The sequence below is a fragment of the Melopsittacus undulatus genome, chromosome 8, assembly GCF_012275295.1.
Source record: "Melopsittacus undulatus isolate bMelUnd1 chromosome 8, bMelUnd1.mat.Z, whole genome shotgun sequence".
Taxonomy (NCBI): Eukaryota; Metazoa; Chordata; class Aves; order Psittaciformes; family Psittaculidae; genus Melopsittacus; species Melopsittacus undulatus.
Window position 1 is genome coordinate 5,442,449 of NC_047534.1, and position 21,709 is coordinate 5,464,157.

At 49.4% G+C, this 21,709-nt stretch overlaps 1 protein-coding gene across 1 annotated transcript in view; it reads right to left on the reverse strand.

Annotated features, from left to right (window-relative positions):
- Positions 1-703: 703 nt before the first annotated feature.
- ELFN1 (extracellular leucine rich repeat and fibronectin type III domain containing 1) overlaps positions 704-21,709 on the reverse strand; it is a 105,188-nt gene continuing 84,182 nt past the window's right edge. Inside the window, exon 4 of the mRNA XM_034065782.1 lies at positions 704-4,303. Coding sequence (XP_033921673.1) covers positions 1,474-3,864 — 2,391 coding nt within the window. The 5' untranslated portion in view covers positions 3,865-4,303 and the 3' untranslated portion in view covers positions 704-1,473. The remainder of the gene's footprint in view (positions 4,304-21,709) is intronic.

A 21,709-nucleotide genomic window follows, 5' to 3' on the forward strand; every position in this document is an offset into this window, starting at 1 on the left:
AGACAGGAGCTGCACTCCCTAAGGCTGTGGCTGCATTTGGGGTTAGCCATAAGGGAGCTGCTGGATGTGCAGTGGTGGGAGTTCCAGGAGCAAGGGGCAGGATTCCTGGGCCAGGACCTGTGCCTACTGTAATAGCACTCAATATGTAACTGCTTAGAGTCTTCTTCAGCAAAACTCATCCCTTAATGCTGTCCTCTTGAGAGCAGCAAGAGGCTTTTACTCTAACTCATCATTGTCTCTCCATCTTGAAGAGTAAGGGAATAACCCCCCCCCCCCCCCAGCATCTAACACCAAGGACCACTGCTTTCCAGATATATTTGTTTAGGGGGGAAAGCCCAGTTAATGCCTTTTAATTTTCAGGAGACATCCCCTTGTGTGGAAAGCATCCCATGGTGGCACCTGCTCAACCAAACACCCTCATCCCCTTCCCTGTTCTTGGTGGTGATGTGTCCCACCTGGAATAAGGTGGGGGATTCTCCTTTCCAGGTATGTGCCCTTTTTGTCAGTATACTTGGACATGATGAGAACTCAGACACAAACAGATGTAGGAGAAATTAAACCCCAACACTTGGAAACCCAACCATTCCCCACCCCTCCACAAAATATCCCATCCACCAACCAAGCACCAACCAACAAAGTAGTCCTTCAAACCAATCTCCATCTCTTTCTCTAAAATCCATGATTAAAACCTGGTACAAACAGGTGAATATAGATATATATATATATATTTTTAGTAGATGTAGTATTGTTTTGTTTTTTCTCCTCTCTCTCTCTCATTATACAGCAAACATTGCAAATATAGAAATCTTCTCTGTACAATTAACGACTTCGGTTTACAATGCAATGTGTGGTAAAACCTCTTAGGGAGTGAAAATGGGAACGGGCCTTCAAAGCGGGTGAAAGTCTGAACTGGAAGACTCCGTTTGCAAAAACAGCCCAAAGGATGGATTCTCCTTCTGGTCTCTTTTTGGCTTTGGTTGCTGTTTTTGTTGCTGTTGATTCTGGAAGGGAAGGAAGGAAGAACACAAACTGTTCACAAAGAATCCACGAACTCACGGAATAGGGACTCATGCAATGCGGTATTGGGGAACGCCAGACCTCAGCTCTCTGCCCGCTCCTTCTCTTGATTTTTATATTCAATTTTTTTCTTTTTTTCTGATTTTTTTTTAGAAAAATCGAAATGAAACAAAACTTTTTTTTTGTTTTTTTTTTTTTCTTTCCACAGTTTGTTTCTTTTGTAAAGTTTGTGTTCAGATTTGGTGTGCGTCTCACCAACGTGAGGCTGGTTTAACAGCTCACCTTATATATTATATAGAATATTTATAGATTTTTTTTCCATAATTTGTTCTCTCTTTTATTTTTATTGATTTTTTTTCAATTTTATTTTGTTTCCAAAGACAGTCTCAATAAAAATAGCTGCTGCGGATTTCTTTTGGTCCAGTTAGTGTGTTAAGTCACGAGTTGTGTGAGGACTCAAGACTTTTGCTGGGCAGAGACGCCCTTCCAGTAGTCTAAGATGTCGTGAAGATCCTCGTCTTTGGCAAACTGGACCTTTTTGCGTAGGGCATGGCCGGCTGCCATATACTCCTCCTCGTCTTTGTGCCGCTTGCGGTTGAGTTTGAAGCGCTCCCAGATGCTGTGCGATGGTTTGCAGGTGTACTCTGGGCTGGAGGTGTAGCTCAGGTTGTGATACTGAGGAGAGAGCTGGGAATAGGCCAGGTCTCTGGGGCGAGGACGGGTCAGAGGCTCCAGGATGGAAGGCTTTCGCCCCACCATGCTGTCGTGCTGCTCCCCTTGGTGCGAGCTGGGGTACGAGTGCCGGTGTTCGCTGTACTGACGGATCTTCTCCGCTTCTGCCCGCAGGATGGCTGCAGCCGGTGTCACAGTGAGGATGGTGTCAGTGGTGGGGGACGTCTTCTCGATGTATTTGGCTTCTGATTTGTGGCCCGATCCCTCGGAGCGGTAGGACCTGGGGCTCCGTATGGAGCCACTGGAAGAGGTGCTGGAGCGTTTGGGGGCCGCCTCCATGCTGTGGTGTCTCTGGAGAGGGTGGTTGTAGCTTTCCTTGTAGACAGGGGAAAGGAATCCGTGCTTGCTGGGGATCTGCTCTGATAAGAGCACCAGCTGAGGCTCCACCGTGGAGACTGCCCCCGATTTCACCCCTTGGAAGGAGGTGGACTCGGATTTCAAGGCATCGATGCAGTTGTTGATGATCTGGTTCACCTTGTCCACCTCCTTGGCAATGGTGGAGATCTCAGCCACAGAGCTCTGGGTGTCTGGTGGCAGGGACAGCTCACAGTCTCTCCTCTCAGGCTGCTCACCCGTCCTCACCTCCATGTAGTTTCCCTTGGTGGCCTTGGGGGTCTCGCTGCTGTCAATCAGCTTGTACTGCTCCACCTCACCAGCAGAAGGCAGGTAGGGGATGCGGGTCACCGTCTCCCCTCCCAGCATCTGTCCCTGGGACAGCTGGGTGATGCTGGTGGTCTCCATTTCTGGCCCATATTTCAGCTCAATGATGGTCTTCTTCATGCTGCCAGCAGCCTTTTTGTGCTTCTCCTCTTGCTGGCGCCTCTTCCGCAGACAGTAATACACAACGCCCAGAACAATGACCATGCCAAAGAGACAGCCCAGGATTGTCATGATGTAATGAGTGGCAGTGGAAGGGGTGGGCACTGGTTCCTTGCGGTTGGGTCTGGTGGGTGTGATGGTGACGCAGGTGTGGTTGTACTTGGAGTATTGGTGGACGGAGACTACACAGTAGGTGTAATCCCTTTGTGCTACTAGGTTGCTCACGGTGATGTTCTCCTCCTTCTTCCTGAGCTTGGTGATCATGGAGGAGAAGCCGTTTTCGAACTGGGAGAGGATGTACATCTTGCTGAACGGGTAGGGGATCTGCACGGTGAGCACGGCCGAGTTGTGGTTGAGGTGCTTCACCTGGATGTTGGGGCGCACCTCTGTCTCACCAATGGGTGTGAAGAGGGAGAACTGCGGCGTTGTGCCATCGCCAGAGGAGCACTCCTCCTCGGAGCAAGGGATTTCAGAGGGCACCGTGGTCACCTGGTACCTGGGAGGGATAAAACGAGGGATCACAGTGTAGGAGCCACCAGTGCAAAGGGAAGAGAGCATGCTCAGAGCATTGCGGTAGCTGGTCCGGCCTTGGCCTAACAAGTAGTAGCCCGTGTAGTCGGGTGGGGAGTCGCACTGCATCCGGTCATAGGTGCGTGTCATGTTGGTGAATGCTTCCAGCCATTGCAGGAAGCCGAGGAGCTCGCAGGAGCAGTAGAAGGGGTTACTGTAGAGTTCACAGACAGAGAGCTTGTTTAGGCCCCGAAAAGTGTTGCTGTCAAGTCTCTGGATCCTGTTCATGGACAGGTCAATGTTCATTATGTTGGGGCACTCCCAGAAGGCATTGGGGGTGATGGACTCGATGAGGTTGGCCTGGAGATAGAGGTACTCCAGCTTCCCCAGGCCCCGGAGGATGCCCTCGGTGAGGTTCCTCAGTCGGTTGTAACCCAGCTGCAGCACCTGGAGGTTGAACTGTCCTGAAAAGGCACCATCCTCGATGTAGGAGATCTCGTTCTTTGTCAGGTTGAGGTATGTCAGGTTGCCGAAGCGGCTGAGCGAAGCGTACTGCACGCTCTTGATCTTGTTGTCGTTCAGCCGCAAGTCCACGATGGTGCTGTTGATCTGCTGGGGGATGGACTCATAGGGGGGCTGGTTTTGGCTGCAGATGGCCAACCACACGAAGCCCTTGTCCCCCTCGATGAGCCAGCAGTCTGCCCGCACCCCACTGGTGTGCAGGAGGGACACGGCTGCCACGCACACGCAGAGGGCTGACGTCGCAGCCCACCGGCGACCTGCCATCTGGAAGGACAGCACAGAGAAGGGGTTCCTGGTCTGCTGGAAGTGGGGAGTGGGACAAGGGCTGGGAAGACGTGGGCTAGTGCTTTGTCTGCAGCTCCGCTCGCCTCTCCCTTCTCCTCATGGCATGGAGACGGGGGGAAAGTGTCTGTGGACAAAGTGGATCTTGGTGCCCACTGCACTTGGCAGCCACCAGCCAGGGGCTGCTACCAAAGCCTGGATGGCTGAGGCTGGTCCCGCATCACCAGGTCTCTGGTATCTCAGAGAGGGAGTCATGAAGTTAGATGCCCGTGTGCAGGAGTCCCTCTGGCTCAGAGACAAGCCTTCCTCTCACTTTTTATAGTACATCTCCTCGTTTTCCTTTTGCTGCCCATTGCGATGCTGGTCCCCATCTCCATGTGCTCCATGGGTCTGGCTGTCCCCGCTCAGTCCCTCAGTTCACCTGCCCAAAACAAAACACAAGCACAAACTGAACACAAAGCAAAGACAACGTTTAGAGGTGTTGAAAACTCCCCTCTTCCAACTCTGCCTTCCACCTTTCAAGGAGCCTTTGGGTTGTTTGGGTGCTGCCACCGGCACATTTGGCAGCACAAGGGAAGGTGGTCCCTGACTGTGGAGGTCATCCTCTCACGTTATCCAGCATCACATTATAGGCAGCTGAGAGACCAACACACATCCAGGGCTCCATTCATCTGACCTATTTAGGTGTCTACCTCAGGAGGAGAGGAGTGATGCCCCAGAAGTGTCTGTTCCTCTTGGCTGAGAGAGGATGAAGTCTAGACAACTCGCTCTGATGTAGATTTGATGCTGCAGTGTTTTGCTGAGGGGAATCCTGACTGTCTCGCGTGCTGGTGTGCACAACAGCAGTGCCCACAGAGGGGGATGCTGGCTGAGGATACCGCATCTCTCTGACTGCATTGCTGTGTGGCATCTGGGATGAAGCCTGGCATCAGGTGCTTGTCCTGTTTCTGGGGACCTGGGCAGTAGATTCAGGGCACTCTTTGACACCAAAACACGTTAGTGAGGTGTTGTGGCAGAGATGGAGCTGCCCACAAATGGGGAGAAAACCATCATGGCCTATCTAGAGACATCCTTCTTGGGACTTCTGCTGGGAGCAGGAGCTATGGTTGCCTCCCTTGTCCCAAGGCAGACTGTAGGAGGCAGGCAAGACACCACCAGCACTCCTTGAAAACACAGTTGGTAGGAACTGGAGGTTTCTTGTGCATCCATGAGGGAGACAGGGGCACATCCTGTATCTAAACTGATCTTTCATTGGATCTGAAAAATAGCATAAATCCAGAAACTGGTTTCCAAACTAATTCCCAGGACCCAGGCAATGAAGGGACTGTGCTGGGTGCTGCACACCTGGAAACCCCATCAGGCTGATTGTCAAAGGACCATTTAGATGCAGATGCTATACCCTTGCCTTTGTCCCAAAGAAACCAGGTTCTTCCCCCCTCCATGATACACGCATTGAATCAGACCATGCTCCACTGCAGAGATTCCTGTTAACCATTCACAGTTTACTTCGGCAAACAGGCTGCTAATAATCAGCAGTAGAACAGTTTATTTGTTCTTTCTGGATTGTGAACAATTACTCTATTCCCTGGTGCACGGTCGGGTTTCCATTACATGAATAACAAAATCTGCTCTCACGTCAGCTCCCTGCCCATGACGCTCTCCAGCCACCTTGTCCTCTACGGCAGACAGAGGTGAGGCTGTGGGGAAAACAGCCTGACACTCAGAGTCCCATTGAGGGCAGGGTGTGTGGTATATACACCCTTCTGGCACCCTGTACTGTCTATGGCAGTTGTGCAGTCACATGGGGGTGGGATGTACTTGCCCTAAGATGATGTTTCTGTGGGGTCCTGCGTGGGTACTTGCAGGTCTCTCTCTGCCTCTCCAATGCCTGGTGCTGTCCTGTCCCACTCAGTTTTAACAGAAACCTCAGCAAAATCAGGCTTTCAAAGTTAACTAGAAATGGGTGGCATGGTCTAGTGTGAGGTGTCCCTGCCCATGTCAGGGGGGCGGGAATATTAAGGTCCTTTCCAGCCCTAACTACTCTATGATTCTATGAAATGGAGCTTGGGTAGAAAGATGCTGAGGGTGAGGCAGCTGAATGTCAGGTGTCCTTCTTCCTGAGGGTAGAAACCTGGACTTTAGCATATTTTACATTGCTATTCCAGCTGAAGCCCTTATATCACCGTAGTGATGCTGGTATCATGAGTATCCTCATTTTGGGGAACAGTACCTGCTACACACACATTGCAAGGATGTGGCTGTCCCTGCCCTGGGATGCTTTGCCGGGATGTGTCAGCCCATTTTGGCACAGCTGAGTCCTTGGAGCAGAGGAGGAAGGGAAAAGGAACTGTGCTTCCTGGGGCATTGTGTGTGAGTGTCCCCCCTTGTCCCCTCCCCAGCTGATGGAGAGGCTGCAGTGCCAGGCTGAAAGACGTCTGCTGCTAAATCCCTCCTGGCATTGGCCAACTCAATTAACCTCTCTGTGCTCCCGTCTCTTCTCCAGTACCTTGAGATAATGATAGCACTTCCCAGGGCTGTGTGAGACTGAAGGACAGTGCCCCGGCCTCCTCCTGCTGGGATGAAAGTCCCATCACGTGCATTGCTCTCTCTCCACCTGCAAGCTGGGATCTAGATGTGCCCACTGTCTTCTGCCACAGAGACCCATCTGCAGCTCCTCAGACTGCCTCCTGTAAGGGTGCACATTGCCCTCAGGGTGTGGGAGAAGGGTAGCTCTGGCCTCCAGAGCCATTACCAATGGCTTGCCCCAGTTGTTCCTTTGGGATGACACAGAGGGTCTTTCTTTGCCTGCCGCCCTGCAGAGCTTGCCCTTGGTGTGAGCATCTCTGTGTCCTCCCCCATGGGCTTGTGCATTACAGAGACCTCCTGCAGCCAGAGGAAGCCCTGCCAAATCGAGACAGCACAAGCAGCAGGGAGTGATGCATCTCAGTGTATTCTCTCTAGCAAGCACTTATTCTGTCTGCTCTAAGTCCCGTTTTGACCCAATCATCCTCTCTGGGCAAGCTTGTGTTTGGAATTGCTCTGCAGAGACAAAAACAGCCTTTTTCTTGCAGAAGAAGGTTCTTGTCATTCCTCTCTGGGGAGGCTGTGGGCTGCAGCCTGTGTCAGAGGGCATTAGCTAGTGGAGTGGGACCATCCCATGAGTAAACAGCAGAGACAGACCCTCCATGGACCCTTTCAGGCTGATCCCCCATAGCCATCCCATTACCCATGTGTCTCCCTAACTGGAGATGTCCGGGATGAAGAAGAGCAATGGTAAATGACTCAAACACGTTCAGTAAGGCTCCCGCTGTGTGTTTTCTCTTCTTCCCTGCACATTGCCTATCAGACGAGTCCTTCCCAACAACAGAAAGGAGAAAAGGCATTTTATCAGCAGCCTGAGTTTAATTTCGGCTCATTAAAGCAGGCAATTTGCTGGTTTATTTGCTTTGCAAAGTGTGAATAAAATGACAGCATTAAGGAGATGTAAGAGAGGAAAGAGGGGCTAATCTCCCTTTTTATTAGATTGCCGGGACATGACTGGGGAGTGGGGAAGTGGGTCTTGTTGCTTTCTGAAGGCATAATTGTTCATCTTGTTGGCTTTTGGAAGCTTCCTTCCAAGCATCATGCCAGTGTTGATGCATAGGGGTGTGTGCCTGTGTGTGTGCTGCAACATCAGCCAAGGACCAAGCATCCCACAAGGCAGGACAGGAGCAGGGGCACTTGCAGTCATTCCCAGCTCATCTCCCTCTAACAGCAGATAACAGGCATCCAGGAGGTTTCTCCTTCTTCCTTTTTCTACCTTTTGCTTTGCCTCTAATCTCACTTTTCTGTTCTTTTCTGCTTCTAAAATCGTGGGCTTTATTCTTGCAGGTTAAGAGTTGAGCTTGTTCAGCCTGGAGAAGAGAAGGCTCTGTGGAGATCTTATAACAATCTTCCAGTACTTAAATGGAGCCTATGAGAAATCTGGAGAGGGACTTTCACAAGGGCCTGTAGTGACAGGACAAGGGGAATGGCTTTAAACTGACACAGGGGAGTTTGAGATGAGCTCTTAGGCAGAAGTTCTTCCCTGTGAAGGTGTTGAGGAGGTGGCACAGGGTGCCCAGAGAAGCTGTGGCTGCCCCATCCCTGGCAGTGTTCAAGGCCAGGTTGGATGGTGCTTGGAGAACCTGCTCTAGTGGAAGGTGTCCCCGCTCGTGGCAGGGGTTTGGAACTGGATGAGCTTTAAGGTCCCTTCCAACCCAGGCTTTTCTATGATACTCTGAATAGAGCAGCTGGTTGGCCAAGGAGCCTTTGCTGTCCCTGACTTCCTGTAGCTGAGATGTGGCTTTTGAGAGCAGGGAAGAAACCACACTGCCTCTTCTCCACAGACTGGATAAAAATCAGTAAGAAAAGCTTGTGTTTCAACCCTCCTGTCTGACTGGTTTGTCTTTGCCCAGTTGTCCTGATATTATTCTCCTGGTAACCCAGCTGCAAACCACTTTTCCCAGTCCTATGGCACCACAGATCTGCATATAGGGAACAAACCACCTACAACTCTAATGTGCAAAACAATGAAGAAAGTGAAGATGTGGGGTTCCTCTTCAGTGACTGAGAAGGAAACAAATGAGAGGAATGAAGACCCTGTGGAATAACAATAGCAATGATTTGAAAGGATGGATTTAACCTCAGTCAGAGATATCTTGAACTGATACTCCAGTATCTGTGCTTAGCTCTACTAAACCTCATCCCTTATTGGTTATGTCCTCCTCTCCTACCCATCCCTATTTCTCCAGCCCTTATCCCCATCACAACCCAGCAGCAGCCTCATCCTGGTTGGATGCAGGGGCTCCACAAACCGGTGTGGACCGGCCGGGAAGTTTTTGCATCCATCTCCTGACTAATGGCATCTGAGTAAATGAAACCAGAGCAGCAGCTGCAGGGAAGCAAACAAAGGAGCCATGGGGGCTGGGGAAGCAGGAGGAGAATGCACTAGCACTCAATTCCTGACTCTGTTATTCTACTGAATGGGTTGTTTCAAACTGTGGGTTACATTTACCCAGTGAAGGCAAGGAGCTGGATTAACACGTGTGCAAGTGCATATGCGGGCATCCACATGACAGTGCTCCAACATAACTTCATTGCCCCTAGCTGCTCCATCTCCAGCTCACCATGTTTCAGTTTCTTAGACCCTCTTTCACAGCCATTTACACTGAACAAAAGAGCCCCACTACAAAGACAGCCATAGCATAACGGGAACAATATATTACAACCGACAAGTGTTTAGTCACCCAAAGAGATGGGGAGGGAAAATACATCTAAAGGCACCCAGTTTTGAGATGAGCCTTGGCTCTTCGTTATTCATAAAATAAACCAAGGAAGCAGCTCCAAGATGGCATAGAAAACATTTGCTGGTAATGAAACCTCCCCTAAATGTCTTGACATCCATCCTGTGCATGTCAGGTGAGGAAAGGAGGCTTTCAGGCAAGTTCTTCTGCTCATTCGTATTCCTGGTGTTTGCTACATGCATCCTGCCGGGTGATGTTGGTCAGAATCACAACCACGCAGAATAATAAAGATACTCAAGCCTGTAAAACTCCAGTTCATTTTATATGCAGAGGTCCTGGTACTAATACTGCATCTGCAGACATAGTTTAGGCAGCATTTTGGGCACCCCAACCTTATTTCCGCATATAGATAATAGAGTTCTCCAGTGAGTTCTACCCTCTCCTGCTATTATTTATTCTTTAAGAAAAATAGGCAAGGGAGAAGAGATGCATTTTCCACTGAGGTTTTGAGAGAGATGAAGAAGGAGTGAAGCAGAGAGGTAAAAGGGGGTCTGAGAGAGAAGTGCACAGCATTGCATTTACTGAGACCCTGGGAGGACACAGAATAGGTGACAAGTAGCCAGGTGGGATGGATGGGGAGGAGATCACTTTTCTGGGATGGGCTGGGAGAAACAAGCAGAAGTTACCTATTTGGTCTCTATTACTCTTACTATTACTGGTATACCAACACTCCTGGGCTCTATATGGTGCTAGGGCCAATGCTTTTCTCCTGGGTTGCTCCTATCAAGGGGAGCACAAGCCAACAGAGATCAAGACACTGATGGCTTTTTGGTGTTCAGACTCTGGCTGCTGAATCATTTTGCAGTCTCTTTGCAGGAGGCATGGGACAGTGTGACCAATGGCCAAATGAACATCAGAAATGTATCTGGCTCTCAGGCCCTGAAGCCATTAATGACCCTGATCAGTCTCACCTGGGGCCTCCAGCCACAGGCTCAGGAGCTCCATCTAAGCTCAGCTCTATTCCTTTCCTGAGCTCTGCTGGTGGTGTGCCTGCCCCCAGCCCTGCTTGTGGTCCTGCCTCCAGGATAGACCTCAGGCCTGTGTGGTAGGTGGCTAATCTCTTGGTTTGACTCCATGCAATGCAGCTTGTGTCCAGTGCTGCTCCTGGCTCCATCTCCTTTAGCTCCTGAGTGGTCTCCTTGGGTGGACCCCGGATGTGGTTCATCCCTTGTCTTGCCTGAACTGCCAATAGATCCTGTTAAGACCTGTGTACTGCTGTGTTCATATACTGGGAGACATCACCCTGGGTGGGGAGGGAGTTGGGGTTATTCTAGTTCCTGCCTTGCCTTCCCTTGCTGCTGCCTGACATAGATTCCCATAGGAGTCAGTTTACTGTGCAGCTGGTTGCTGGGGGGATTTTCCAGTAAAATGGTTTTGTGGTGCAAAATGCACTTTCTGCAGAATTAAAACTTTGCCCCAAAAGCAACAATCTGTCTTGGAAGTTGAGATTTGGGCCAATTTAGCTGTGAACTTATGGGTGCTGTAGTATCTGATGGGAGCCCTAATTCAAAGCCACTGGTGCCTCCACCAGCGAGGCTGAGGCCAGCGCTGCAACCTGGGATTAGCCAAAACAAACCTGCTTGCACAAGAGGTTTTTAAGAGCCTGTTTGCTCTATGGCAAAATAAGCTCTGTGTTACAATGGCCCTATTTCCAAGACAGGTTAGCTCTTGGGATTTCAGGAAATACAGGCATGCTGCTTTTCACCCAGCTGCAGCCTGAAGTCATTTACCTCCATCTCATGCTGCTTAGCTCCCAGGGTCTACTGAGATGGCAACCCTATCACACACTGCTGTGGGCCACTGAGCAAAATTCTCTGCTGAGTTTGAGTAAATGCATAAATGATCTTCCTGGTGGATGTCTTAAGGCCAGCTGGGTTACCTGTGTGTTAAACCAGGCTCCTGAAATACCAGCATGGGCAGATATGAAATGTCAGCTCCAGCCTGTGACAGAGCAGTCGAGCCCTTACAGAGCCAAGGAGTGCAATTAGAGGGGCAGAGTTAGAGGGAGGTGAAGAGGAAAAAGACTTTAGGGGATGTGGAGAACCAAGAGCTCTGATTAGGTACAACAGGAGTAATAAGAAAAGTGTGTTTCCAGGGGAGAAAGCCTCTCTAGGATTTGCTTGATGGGGTTCTTCCTTAGAAATAATCAGCCTGAATCACAGCTCCATTATGGGATGGTTACACTGATGTTTGGCTGGGGGAAAGCAGAGGTCTGGTGTGGAAGCAGCACTCCTGTTTTACCCCTGCAAATAGTGCTGAAGATCAAAGCATGTTTTTCCAGCACGGATACAAAGGAGGGAGCCAGCCCCACGCTGGGAAGCAAAGCCGATGGTGCTCCTCAGCACTGACAGTCTGAACCGTGCCTTGTCTCTGCTGCGTTGCCATCCTCGCTCAGATCTTTGCTGCTATTTGGAAGAGGGTTTTACTGCTTTCATTCATTAACTTATTTTTGCAGGAGGCCCACATAACCCCTTGCATCCCAGACAGGAAATGGCACTTTTATACAGGGTGAAATCTGGTCAGGGATTCATTAAATGCTTCTCAAAGTGGTTTCTAACAGAGCTAACCAAGTGTTTTGTTCCCTGTCATTCTTTTATGGTTGTATTCTCAGGACTTTCCCCTCTGTCCCACTCTTCTCCTGTGAAGGGATCTCAAACCAGAAAGTCTCAGTCACAGTGCATGGATTATACTGCTGAGTGTTTAGGAGATGGACAAGGAAATACACAGCACGTGTAATGTTTCATGGCAATGGTTGGCTGTGATCTCTGGGTAGGCAAAGGGGATTCATCTCTTCACCAGCAAGTGTCCTGCACAGAGGGATAGCCACGGCTGTGCTATTAGCAAACACCTTTCTGACTTGTTTGTCTTTGAAGCTGGTCCTGCTCTCTGGTTGGAGAACACTTCCAGATGTCTCTTCCCACCTAAATTATTCTGATTTTAATGTTCTCTGGGGCTGAGGAGCCCAGCTTAAGGCTGAACCCATTGCCTGCCCACTTTCTGAAGGGGGTTTCTGCCCAGACATAGCGATATCTGGCAAGCCCCAGTGCCCTCCAGGCCTAATTTTAGCTCAGTGCTGCAGGCTGGTTTCTTGTCGTGGGCCAAGAGAAGGTTAATGATCATCTGGGCAGCTCTCCAAAACCTATCTAATGTTTATTCAGGATAACAGCATTGCAGAGGAAAGCAGGCATGACCACCTTCCATGCCCAGCTAACCCAGCACTGCCCTGCTCCTGCACACAGCTCTGCTGGAGGAGCTCGGGTTTGTTGGCTCTTGGAGGAGAGACCTTCTCCTTCCCTAGGTCTAGACAGGTCCCCTGCAACACCAACAACCCTGCTTACGTCCTGACATCTTACCCAAAACATATGCTGTGTTTCTACAGGAAAATACTTTTCAGAGGCTGTTTGTTTCAGCAGCAGAAATATGTACTCACCCTTCCTGTTAAAATGTGTTAAAACCCACAGTACAAACAAATACCTGTGCCATAAGCACCTTAGCTTGTTGGTCCCCATGAAGGAACAGTGTTCATCCCCACTGCACCCTCCAGGTCCCTACAGAGCTAAGGGGAGCTGAGGGATGTGGGACCATGGTCCCAGCCTGATGGTGGTGGCTTGGTGGACCTGGATGTTGCAAGTCTGTGCTCAAGATGGGTTCAGGATGAGATGAGAGGATGAAGGATGGATGCAGACTAGCACATGAGGTTGTGGAGGGATGAGAGACAGCAGTGACTGTACCCTCTGGCAGAGCCCGTAAGGTGGTTATGGGTGTTTATTCACCTCAGCTGCTGTTTAAGAGCTTGATTTCAGCCATAAACTTACAGCCTCCCACCAGCATGGCCTCTGCAGTTGCTCTGCCATGCCTTTGACATAACATGCATGGACATGGTGGATTCATCCCAGGGATACCCTGTGCCTGTAAAGAGGTGGGTGCACTGCTTTCTTGGGTCTCAGGGCTCCATGAAGGGTTTGGTTATGGCACATAAGGCCTGAAGTCCTGAGATGTGTTGTGGTGGGAGAATGACTTCTCCAGCAATGACTACTCTCAGACAGACATGGCCAGGAATAGAGCCCTTGCTGCTTCCCTTAGGGTGTGGAAAAACACTGTGCTGATAGCAAAAAGTGTTTTCTGAGATGCCAATTTCACCATCAACAGACCCAAAATAGCTGGTACTTGCTGGCTTCCCAGGGATGCTCTGAGAGGCATCGTGAGAACATCGATTTAGTAGGCTCTCTGGAGAGTGCTGAGGATGTGCTTCCTCCTACCTGAAATGGTTAGGAGATGGCTGAGCAGCCAGATGGCTGTATTTGTGTGGAGCCAGTGTTAACGTCTTACTTGATTGTGTTTGCAGCACGGTTAATGTGGCTTCTAGATTCCTGAGCAGGTATCTTTATTATGTTAAACCTAAACATAGCAAAGATATGGCTTTACTGTGGGCTTGGCTGGTTAAACTGTGTGCCAGTCTGTTTCTCTCAGGGGTAGCTGATTTACCACTGAAATAGGCTGGGAATAAGCAGGGCCCATCTTTGTCCATAGAGGATGCTCAACCACGGTTATAAGGGACTGTTGGGTCTTCTCTATGGTGCAGCAAGCTTAAAGCCAAACCAAATGGCCTTCTATCCAAAAACAAAAGTGTGGGTAGAAGCAGAGAAGCTTGGAAAAATGGGTCCTGTACATGTCAGGTTCTATCCATGAGAAACTGGTTTTGTATGGATATGTGGCTAATGCCAAACTGCTGGTGGAAAAGCAGCAGTAGGAGCTATTGGTCCGTTAGTGTTGGCTATGGAAAAGTTTTTCAACTGCTGTTGGAAAAGCAGCAGTAGGAGCTATGAATGTGTTAGTGTGGGCTTGCAGCATGGGAAAGCCCTTCCTATGGTTAGATAGGTCTGTGGCCACTATTTGGGCTGCTGCGTTTCCCCACTTGTCCAGACACCTCCGAAAGACCCCAAGACAGGAGAAGCAGGAGCTATGCCAGGATTTGGATTGCCTGTCCTTTTCATAAGCATTTCCTATGGAGGTTGCCCAAGACAAAAAAGCAAGTGAGCCCAGAAGACCCCCCCTCTCTGGAGGAATGGAGTTTATCGTTAATAATCTGCTGCTGAAAGGGTAACATCTGTTTTGGACAAACCGTAATGAGATTTAAACCCCAGGTGGAGGCAGGACTTCACAGGAATAAATGACTTGCTGTATGTCTAAATAGTTTTAATTTTTTTCCTGGCAGAAATAGCTGCTTTTCACCTCGGGCTTTGCTTTTTTTTTTTTGCCAGTTCTGTTTTGTTTAATGATTGCTATTAATTTCCAGGGTGGCAGATGGATTCCAGGCTGAAACGAGGAAAAACAGATCATGGAGGTGTGAGTGCGCTGTGAACCTGTGCACAGGTCACACGTGTGCTGGTGGGATGCCATATGGGGGTGTTTGCTTGCCAAGGGAGCTATTGCTGCTTGGTAGGTGCTTCCCAACCCTGGGATGCTTGAGCATCCTTCCCTCAGATAGGAAAGAGAATTAACTTTCCTGATCACTGTAACTCTGCCTGTTCAGACCTTGATTCAACAAAGCTGCTGAGCTCAGCAAGGCTTTGGGAGGAATTCGAGCCAACACTTCAGTGCTTTGCTAAACCTGAGCTCAAGTGAGCTGGAGAGCAGCACGTGGTCTGCAGGACATGTGAAGGAGCTCCCTGCCCAAGTCTGGGTGATGCTTATGGCTGGGCACTGCCAGATGATGAGAATTCCTCCTTGGACATGGAACACGGACACTTCTCAGTGCTCTTCCTGTGTTACTGTGATCCCTTTTTTCTGACATAATGTGGATGCTCTAAACGGGCAATCTTTCTACATCCTCTGGCTATGGAGACAAGTGGCTGCTGCTGAGCACAGCACACTGTCACAAACCCCGAATGCCCAAAGGAAAACTTCCTTTATCCTCTCTGCCACCACCTCCTTCTCAAGGAGAAGCCTACTGAACAGCTAATGCCAATTAGTGCTGCAGTGTGCTGGGATGCCCTTCTTTCTCTTTCCCCTCCTGCTGAGCCTGCCTGGCCTTGGCTCAGGATATAGGTGTGCAGAATACATTGGTGCCTGGGTGAGAAGCTGGGTCCAGGGAATGAAGCTGATGATGGGCCACCACATGGCAGTGCCCAGGTAGGTCCCCCAAGACTAAAGTGTGGTGGAGGACAAGGGAAGGAGGTTCTGTTGCCTGGATCTGGGTGAGCCCTGGGGGTGGAGAGAAGGGGTTAGAGATAGAAAGTGCAGCATCTCAGGTGATGCAGATAATCTCCTTTAATCTCCTGCTCAAAATAACCCAAAGTCAAGTAAAGGAGGGATTATATGGCCTAAGCCACTGTTATCGCCAGGGTGTAACAGACTTAGGCTGCATCTGAAGGGCTGCTGAGGAGGAAGAGGAGCTGCAGCAAATATTGGCCTTCTGGAAATGCCTCCCCACTGATGGTGGCTGGTGACCTGCCTGAGGAGCCCAAGGAGGGTGTGGGCTGCAGGGTGTACAGATACCAGCAGGCTCAGGAGCCTGTGCAGGGACCTGGTCCCAAAGGAGAAACTGTCTTGGATGCCCACTTGTCACGTTGGCACTACTGATGGGTTTATTCTTAGTTCAGGATCCAAAGTGCTTTATAGCCATTAATTATCCTAATGGGGGAGTGGTGATCATCAAACCCATTTTACAGATAAGAAACAGAGCCTGTGAGGAGCTAAATGACACATCAGGTGTTGGGGGAGAGCTATGGTGAGGTGGTCAGTCCCTCTTTCCAATTGTGCCTTTTCTTGTGTCCTCACAGCTATGAGGCACTGGTAAGCTGAAGGCATCTCCTACTCCTTGCCAAAAAGCCCCACCAAGGCTCGTGTGCTGCTGCCAGAGGAAACTGAATTGCAGAGCTCTATTCATCAGCTCCTGATGATGCCTACAAGATAGCGGCAGCACCGAGACAGCGTGAAGTGGGATTGCAACAGGGAGGGAGCAGAGCATGTTCATTTTAATGAGCTTGTCCCTGCCTAAAGGAGAGAGAAAGCAAGAGGCCAACCTGGTTTAATAAACTCTAGCATGTGGATTTAATCAGATGGATCATTGTTCCCTGGCACAGGGATGAATATATTAAAAAAAGGATGATTCAAACTTTTCCCCTATTGTTTTTCATTTGTATGATGTGCCATGGTGTGATAAAGTATCCTGGGGCCAACTTGCAAGGCAATAAAACAGACAGTGAAGGAGAGCAAGATGTTGATCCATGCGAGTGAGCACAAGCACAGTGGGGAGGGAGGCTGCTGCTGGGCAGGGCTCGAAGCGAGGAGTTGCAGCATACTCAGCACACAGCAAAACCCCAGGGACGATGTGGTTATGGGGTCTGACCTGCCATCAGCTCCTTTTCAGGTCTCCAGCACCGAGCCTAGACAGTTCAACAGGGCTGTGATCTGATAACTAATAAGAGTTTAAGTTTGATGCTAAAAGCTCTCCCTAATCAAGCTTGAGAGATGATCTTAAGGTCCTTTCCAACCCTAACTATTCTATGATTCTATGTTCTCCATACAGGAATGCCTGTGCACAAGCATATTCCCGTGCTCCTGTCTCAGGAAGGAAAAAGAGGTACTCAGCCAGTCACCTAGTTTCTGCAGGGACACTAGTTAGGGCAATGTGCTGGTGGTGTTTTGGGGTTAGATGGTGCTTGCCTTCAAGGGAATGGGTGCAAGAGGACAGAGTTTCCTCTGGGATCTCCATTCCTCCTTGCCAGGGCTCACTTCATCATTGCCTCTCCATTGTACCATGTGCCAAGAGTGCTATTGCATGCACAGCAGCAAGGTGAGGTCTGTGTTATAGGAGGGAACTGGGCCACTGCTCACTGACTGAATGCCACATCCCTGTGCCTCTGCCTGCTCCTGGGGACAGGCATTGCAAGGAGGCATGGGAAGGTGTAGATCCAGCACAGCAAAGAGTAAAACGGGTCTACAGGCACCATAGATAGGATTGCATTGCTGTTTGCCTCAGTAATGCATGGCTCTGGGCTTGAAAGTCTCTTGCTATGTGGGTGTGAATAAAGCCAGCTTAGGCAAAATAGTCTTTTGTACTAAATCCTGGGCAGACCACCTGTAGCTGTGGTCAAGGACTGACCTTAGGGGCCTCCAAGCTGCCTCCATGGAATTCACCTCCTTTGCCCTGCCCAAGCTCACTGTCCTTGACTCAGGGTTAATAACCTCCAGTGCTTGCTTTGCTTACCTTTATCTGCATGCCACCCTGAGACATGAGCAATCTGCTCTGCAAGGCTGGGTTAGGGCACCCAGATGGGTTTTAATCACTCTCCTTAATATTAAAGCCAGAGTTGTCCAGTTGCATTGGTGTATGGTGAGACAGCCATGGAGGATGGACAGCTGCCCTGGAAGTATATGGATGGACATATACAAAGGAACATTTGGCAGGGGACTACAGGTTCCCCTGCTGTGGAGCCAGGCTGTATCTATCTGGTGGGTTTGCAACCTAGGACAGAGGTTGGGTTTGTGGTGAGAACACAGGAATTGCTCTTGGCTTGGCCCCTACTTTACTTTAGGACCATCACCTCCAGAAGTGACTGCAGGCTGATGGTAGTGTTTGGAGGAGGGAGAAATGGTGTTTCCTTCCTTTGGAAAGATTTATCCAAATTGTATCATTGACCCATCCATGGAAAAGTCACTTACGGCCACTTGGTGTTAAACATCACACACTTCGGCTTATAACGCACCCCCATGCTCCAGTTTCATTACTTTATCCATTACTGTTCATAAACACTAATAAATAATCCTATTTTCGTTCCAACCATTGTTTAAGTGGTCATTAATTGTGGTTTATGTGCTGTCTTTGTGTATTTGTGTGCGATGGCTTCTTCAGGATTCCTTGATTAACTGTGATTGATTGTGTATTTTTAAATCAATTAAAAGTTTCAACACTAGAAGATAGAGTCTTTAGCAGTAATACTCAGAGACATCGCCATTTATAATGGAGCTGTTGTAGTGCTGTGATCCATTAGTGTGGCATGCTGTGATCTTTATTTTCCAGACCTATGCAAGTACCTACATACATGTTAGTGTAGACATGTGTGTGCCTCTTTTGTGTGAGGTTATATAGGTGAAAGAGAGTGTATGGTATGGGGAAGTGAGTCAGCTGCTCACAGGGTTGCTGGACCACATAGCGTGGGCTGGCTTTGTGGACAGCCAGGTATCACCCACTCCCTTCTTTAAGACACTAACACAAGGGCTAAGTCCCAGGACCCCATAATTTCTTTGCTGGCATGATAGTGCTATGTATTAGTTCTCTATAAAGAGGAGCTGGCTGCTAATGCCCTCAGCTGAATGGGAGCACAAAGAGGGATGTGTATCTGCATTGCTGTTATAGTGAATGTATCTGTGCCTTGGAGATAGGGGATATATGAGAGGATAGAGGTGGTGGTGAAGGCATACATTTGTCCTGTGCTGATATCGTGTTGATATGAGGGAGGAAGAAGAGGAGGAATAGCCACCACCTGGGCACCAGGGCATGTGCTGGTCACAAATCTATAACATCAAGCCTGGATTAGATCAGTCCTCAGCTCCTCATGTTGATGTTGAGGAGGGAATGGGGTGAACACTGCTGTCTTCATGCTTTCTGCCTTGCCTTGTAAATCTGACTCCTGCATGCCTATGCCTCTGTGCACACCAGAGCATCTCTGCCCAAGCAATTTCTTCTGGCCCATGAGGACACCACAGAAGGAGACTTTGTGCTGGTGCTCTGAGGGAGAGCAAAATCCCCAAGGAACCAGTGGGAAATCAGCCCCTTGTGACTGATCCCCTACTTTTCACACCATCCTCCTGGATGTCTGCCCACTGCAATGCAACAAGCAGGGCCCTCCCAGCCATCTGCCAGCTTGGGCAGAGGATTCCTGCATGCTGATCTGCTCAGAGACATTTATCACCCACCCCTCACTCAGCTGCATGCTGTGAAAAATGCCTCAGTGCCCCCAGTACAGCTGCTGGGATACCCCAGTAGGGAAAATCAGTCTTGTTAAATGATGGGGGGACCATTCTGGGTAAGCCCTGCAATGGGATCACTCTGTTGTATTAACTCACTCACATTGATGTTAATGAAATAAAGAAATATAATGGTTCCAGACTTCTAAACTTCTGATGGCTTGATTTGCATAATGGCCACTGCTACCCTGAACAGGAACCGATCTGTCTAAAAATGTTGTTCCAGTCCTCTATCATTCAGCTCAGTGGAAGTCATAGATTTGCCAACAAGGGCTGTTTTTGCTGATGGAGCAGGGTTTGGGTAGTGCCGAGCATAAAGGGCTATCTATTAGGATACAGTCCAATATGGTAAAAAATTAATGGGTTAAAAGTTATAGATCAGTAACTGTTAATGTGACTTTAGTTTTCAGATAGATCGTGTTGACTGCTGCTGATGGGAAGGCAGCAGCCATCCTGCTGGATGAAGCAACTCCATCGCTGCTCCTCAGAGGAGCCAGCAGCTCCCAGTTAAGGCTCATCTGCCCTCAACAACCCTATGAGCTTAGTAGCCTGCATGGAGTCCTTTTGTTCCCCTCTACCCTGGACTATGAAGGTTGGTCACAGCTGCACCCAGCACCCAGGGCAGGTTGCCAGTCCCATATCTCACCTTCCTGCATGACCCTCAGCATCACGCTGTGATCCCAGAGTGATGCTCTGAGAGCATCCCTGTGAGACAGATCATGGCTCATGTTCTAGGGCACCACTTGTTGATGCCCTAGAACAACCCTACTTGATACCTTAGATCGTACCTCCTTATTTATCTACATCTCTGCTCCTCCCTAGATCTCTTCTCCTTGATTATCCAGATCTCTCCTTCTTGGTGCCCTAGATTGCTGTTCATCAGTGCCCTAGATCTCCACCTGCTGCAAAGACCATGCTCCTTCTGCAATGCTTCCAGCTCTTCAAGAGCAACTGGATGCTTTCAGCTGTGGGGAGCAGAGCCTTGGATTTGGCATATGTCTTTCCCACCTGTGAAGTGAGGTAAGAATCCCTCCCCTCCAGGGTATTTAAACTCCCCTCGTTTATATTTAAACCATGCTGCCCACATGGCAGGGGCTGTCTCTCTCCATCAGTGTGTGTTTAGGGTGTGCAGACCTACAAGCTCAGCTACAATGATGGGGACAGGGGATGTGCAGGAGCAGGGAGCCAGCTGAGGATCACAGACCAGCATGACAATGGTCCTTCTACCCCTTTTGATGACCTTGGTCTTGCCTCTGATAGCTCATTACAGCCTGCCTTTGATCGCTTGCCTCTCCCCCATCTGTACTTGGAAACGCTGGAGAGATTTCCTGACCAGTATCATCAAAAAAGACACTTTTATTTCCAAAATATACAGTGTAATTAGAACTGCAAAGGGAGAGAGCAGCCAGTTCTTAAAAACAGCCATGCTGCGACAGTCTCTGTCCTGACTCTGTGGAAGCTGGGGATGAAACACTCCTGTTTTTCAATGGGAACAGGGTGGTTTCCCCAGTCCTGGAAATACCCCTCAGGTCTTATCCAGAAAAGGGTTCTTCCACTGCATGAGAAGGTTTTGGTGTGGAAATACTCTCACCTGCAAACATGCTTTTGCTTAATCAGGACCCATCACAAGCACGGAGTCAATAGCTGCAACCAGCAACAGAGACTGTCATCTAAACCACCATCATGTAAAAGCACCTTTTGATTGAATGGTAGAATATCCTACTGTTGCCCACAGTCGTGCTAACACACTTACTGAACTGGGACCATTTTCAGCTTCCCAGGCCCCTCTCCCTGCAGGCAGCAAGGCTGGCCCAGAACATGGAATGGGATGAGAACGTTTGTATCCAGCTGCTGGCTATGGACAGAGGCTGCCTAACGAACCAAGGTCCAGTCATTTCCATCTCTGCAGCTGCCCCATGAAAACAGCTGACACCTTAAAAATTGATGGGGTTCATTTCCTGCCTCCATGCGCTTACTTGGGCACCAGCTCTGCCATTACCAGCAATGTCCACATTAATTACTATCATAACCCAAGTACCTTTGCGTGCACTTCCTTTGCCTGGAGAGCACAGTGACCTGCATTTCTCCCCCCCTGAGACCTTTCCCATACTGGGATTTTCAGCACTGCTGTCTGCAGGAGAATAAAGCTGATGCTTGGGATAGCCCCAGGGGAGGAGGACAGGCAATCAGGTAGGTCTGATGGCAGGTTGCCTCTGCCCCTGGGGTTTCCTTCTCTCCTTGTCTCACTAAGCAGCAGCATTGATTCTGAGCCATCTCTGGGGCTTGGGCTTTTCTATATTGAGTAAATGATTTAGATGCTCATTGGGAGCAACAGGCCGACTCCATGGCTGGGTGGTGGAAATGCTTCCACTGGGACTGTCTGGAGCCTCAGCATTGAGTTCATGTAGGTCTTAGTCCTGAGGACCAGCCTTTGGCTTTGTATTACTGAGTCCTTGTGAACAGAAACCTCCAGTTTCTAAGGAAAAACAATCCAGCCATGCAAAACACCCAGCTCGCTCTAACCAGGCCAT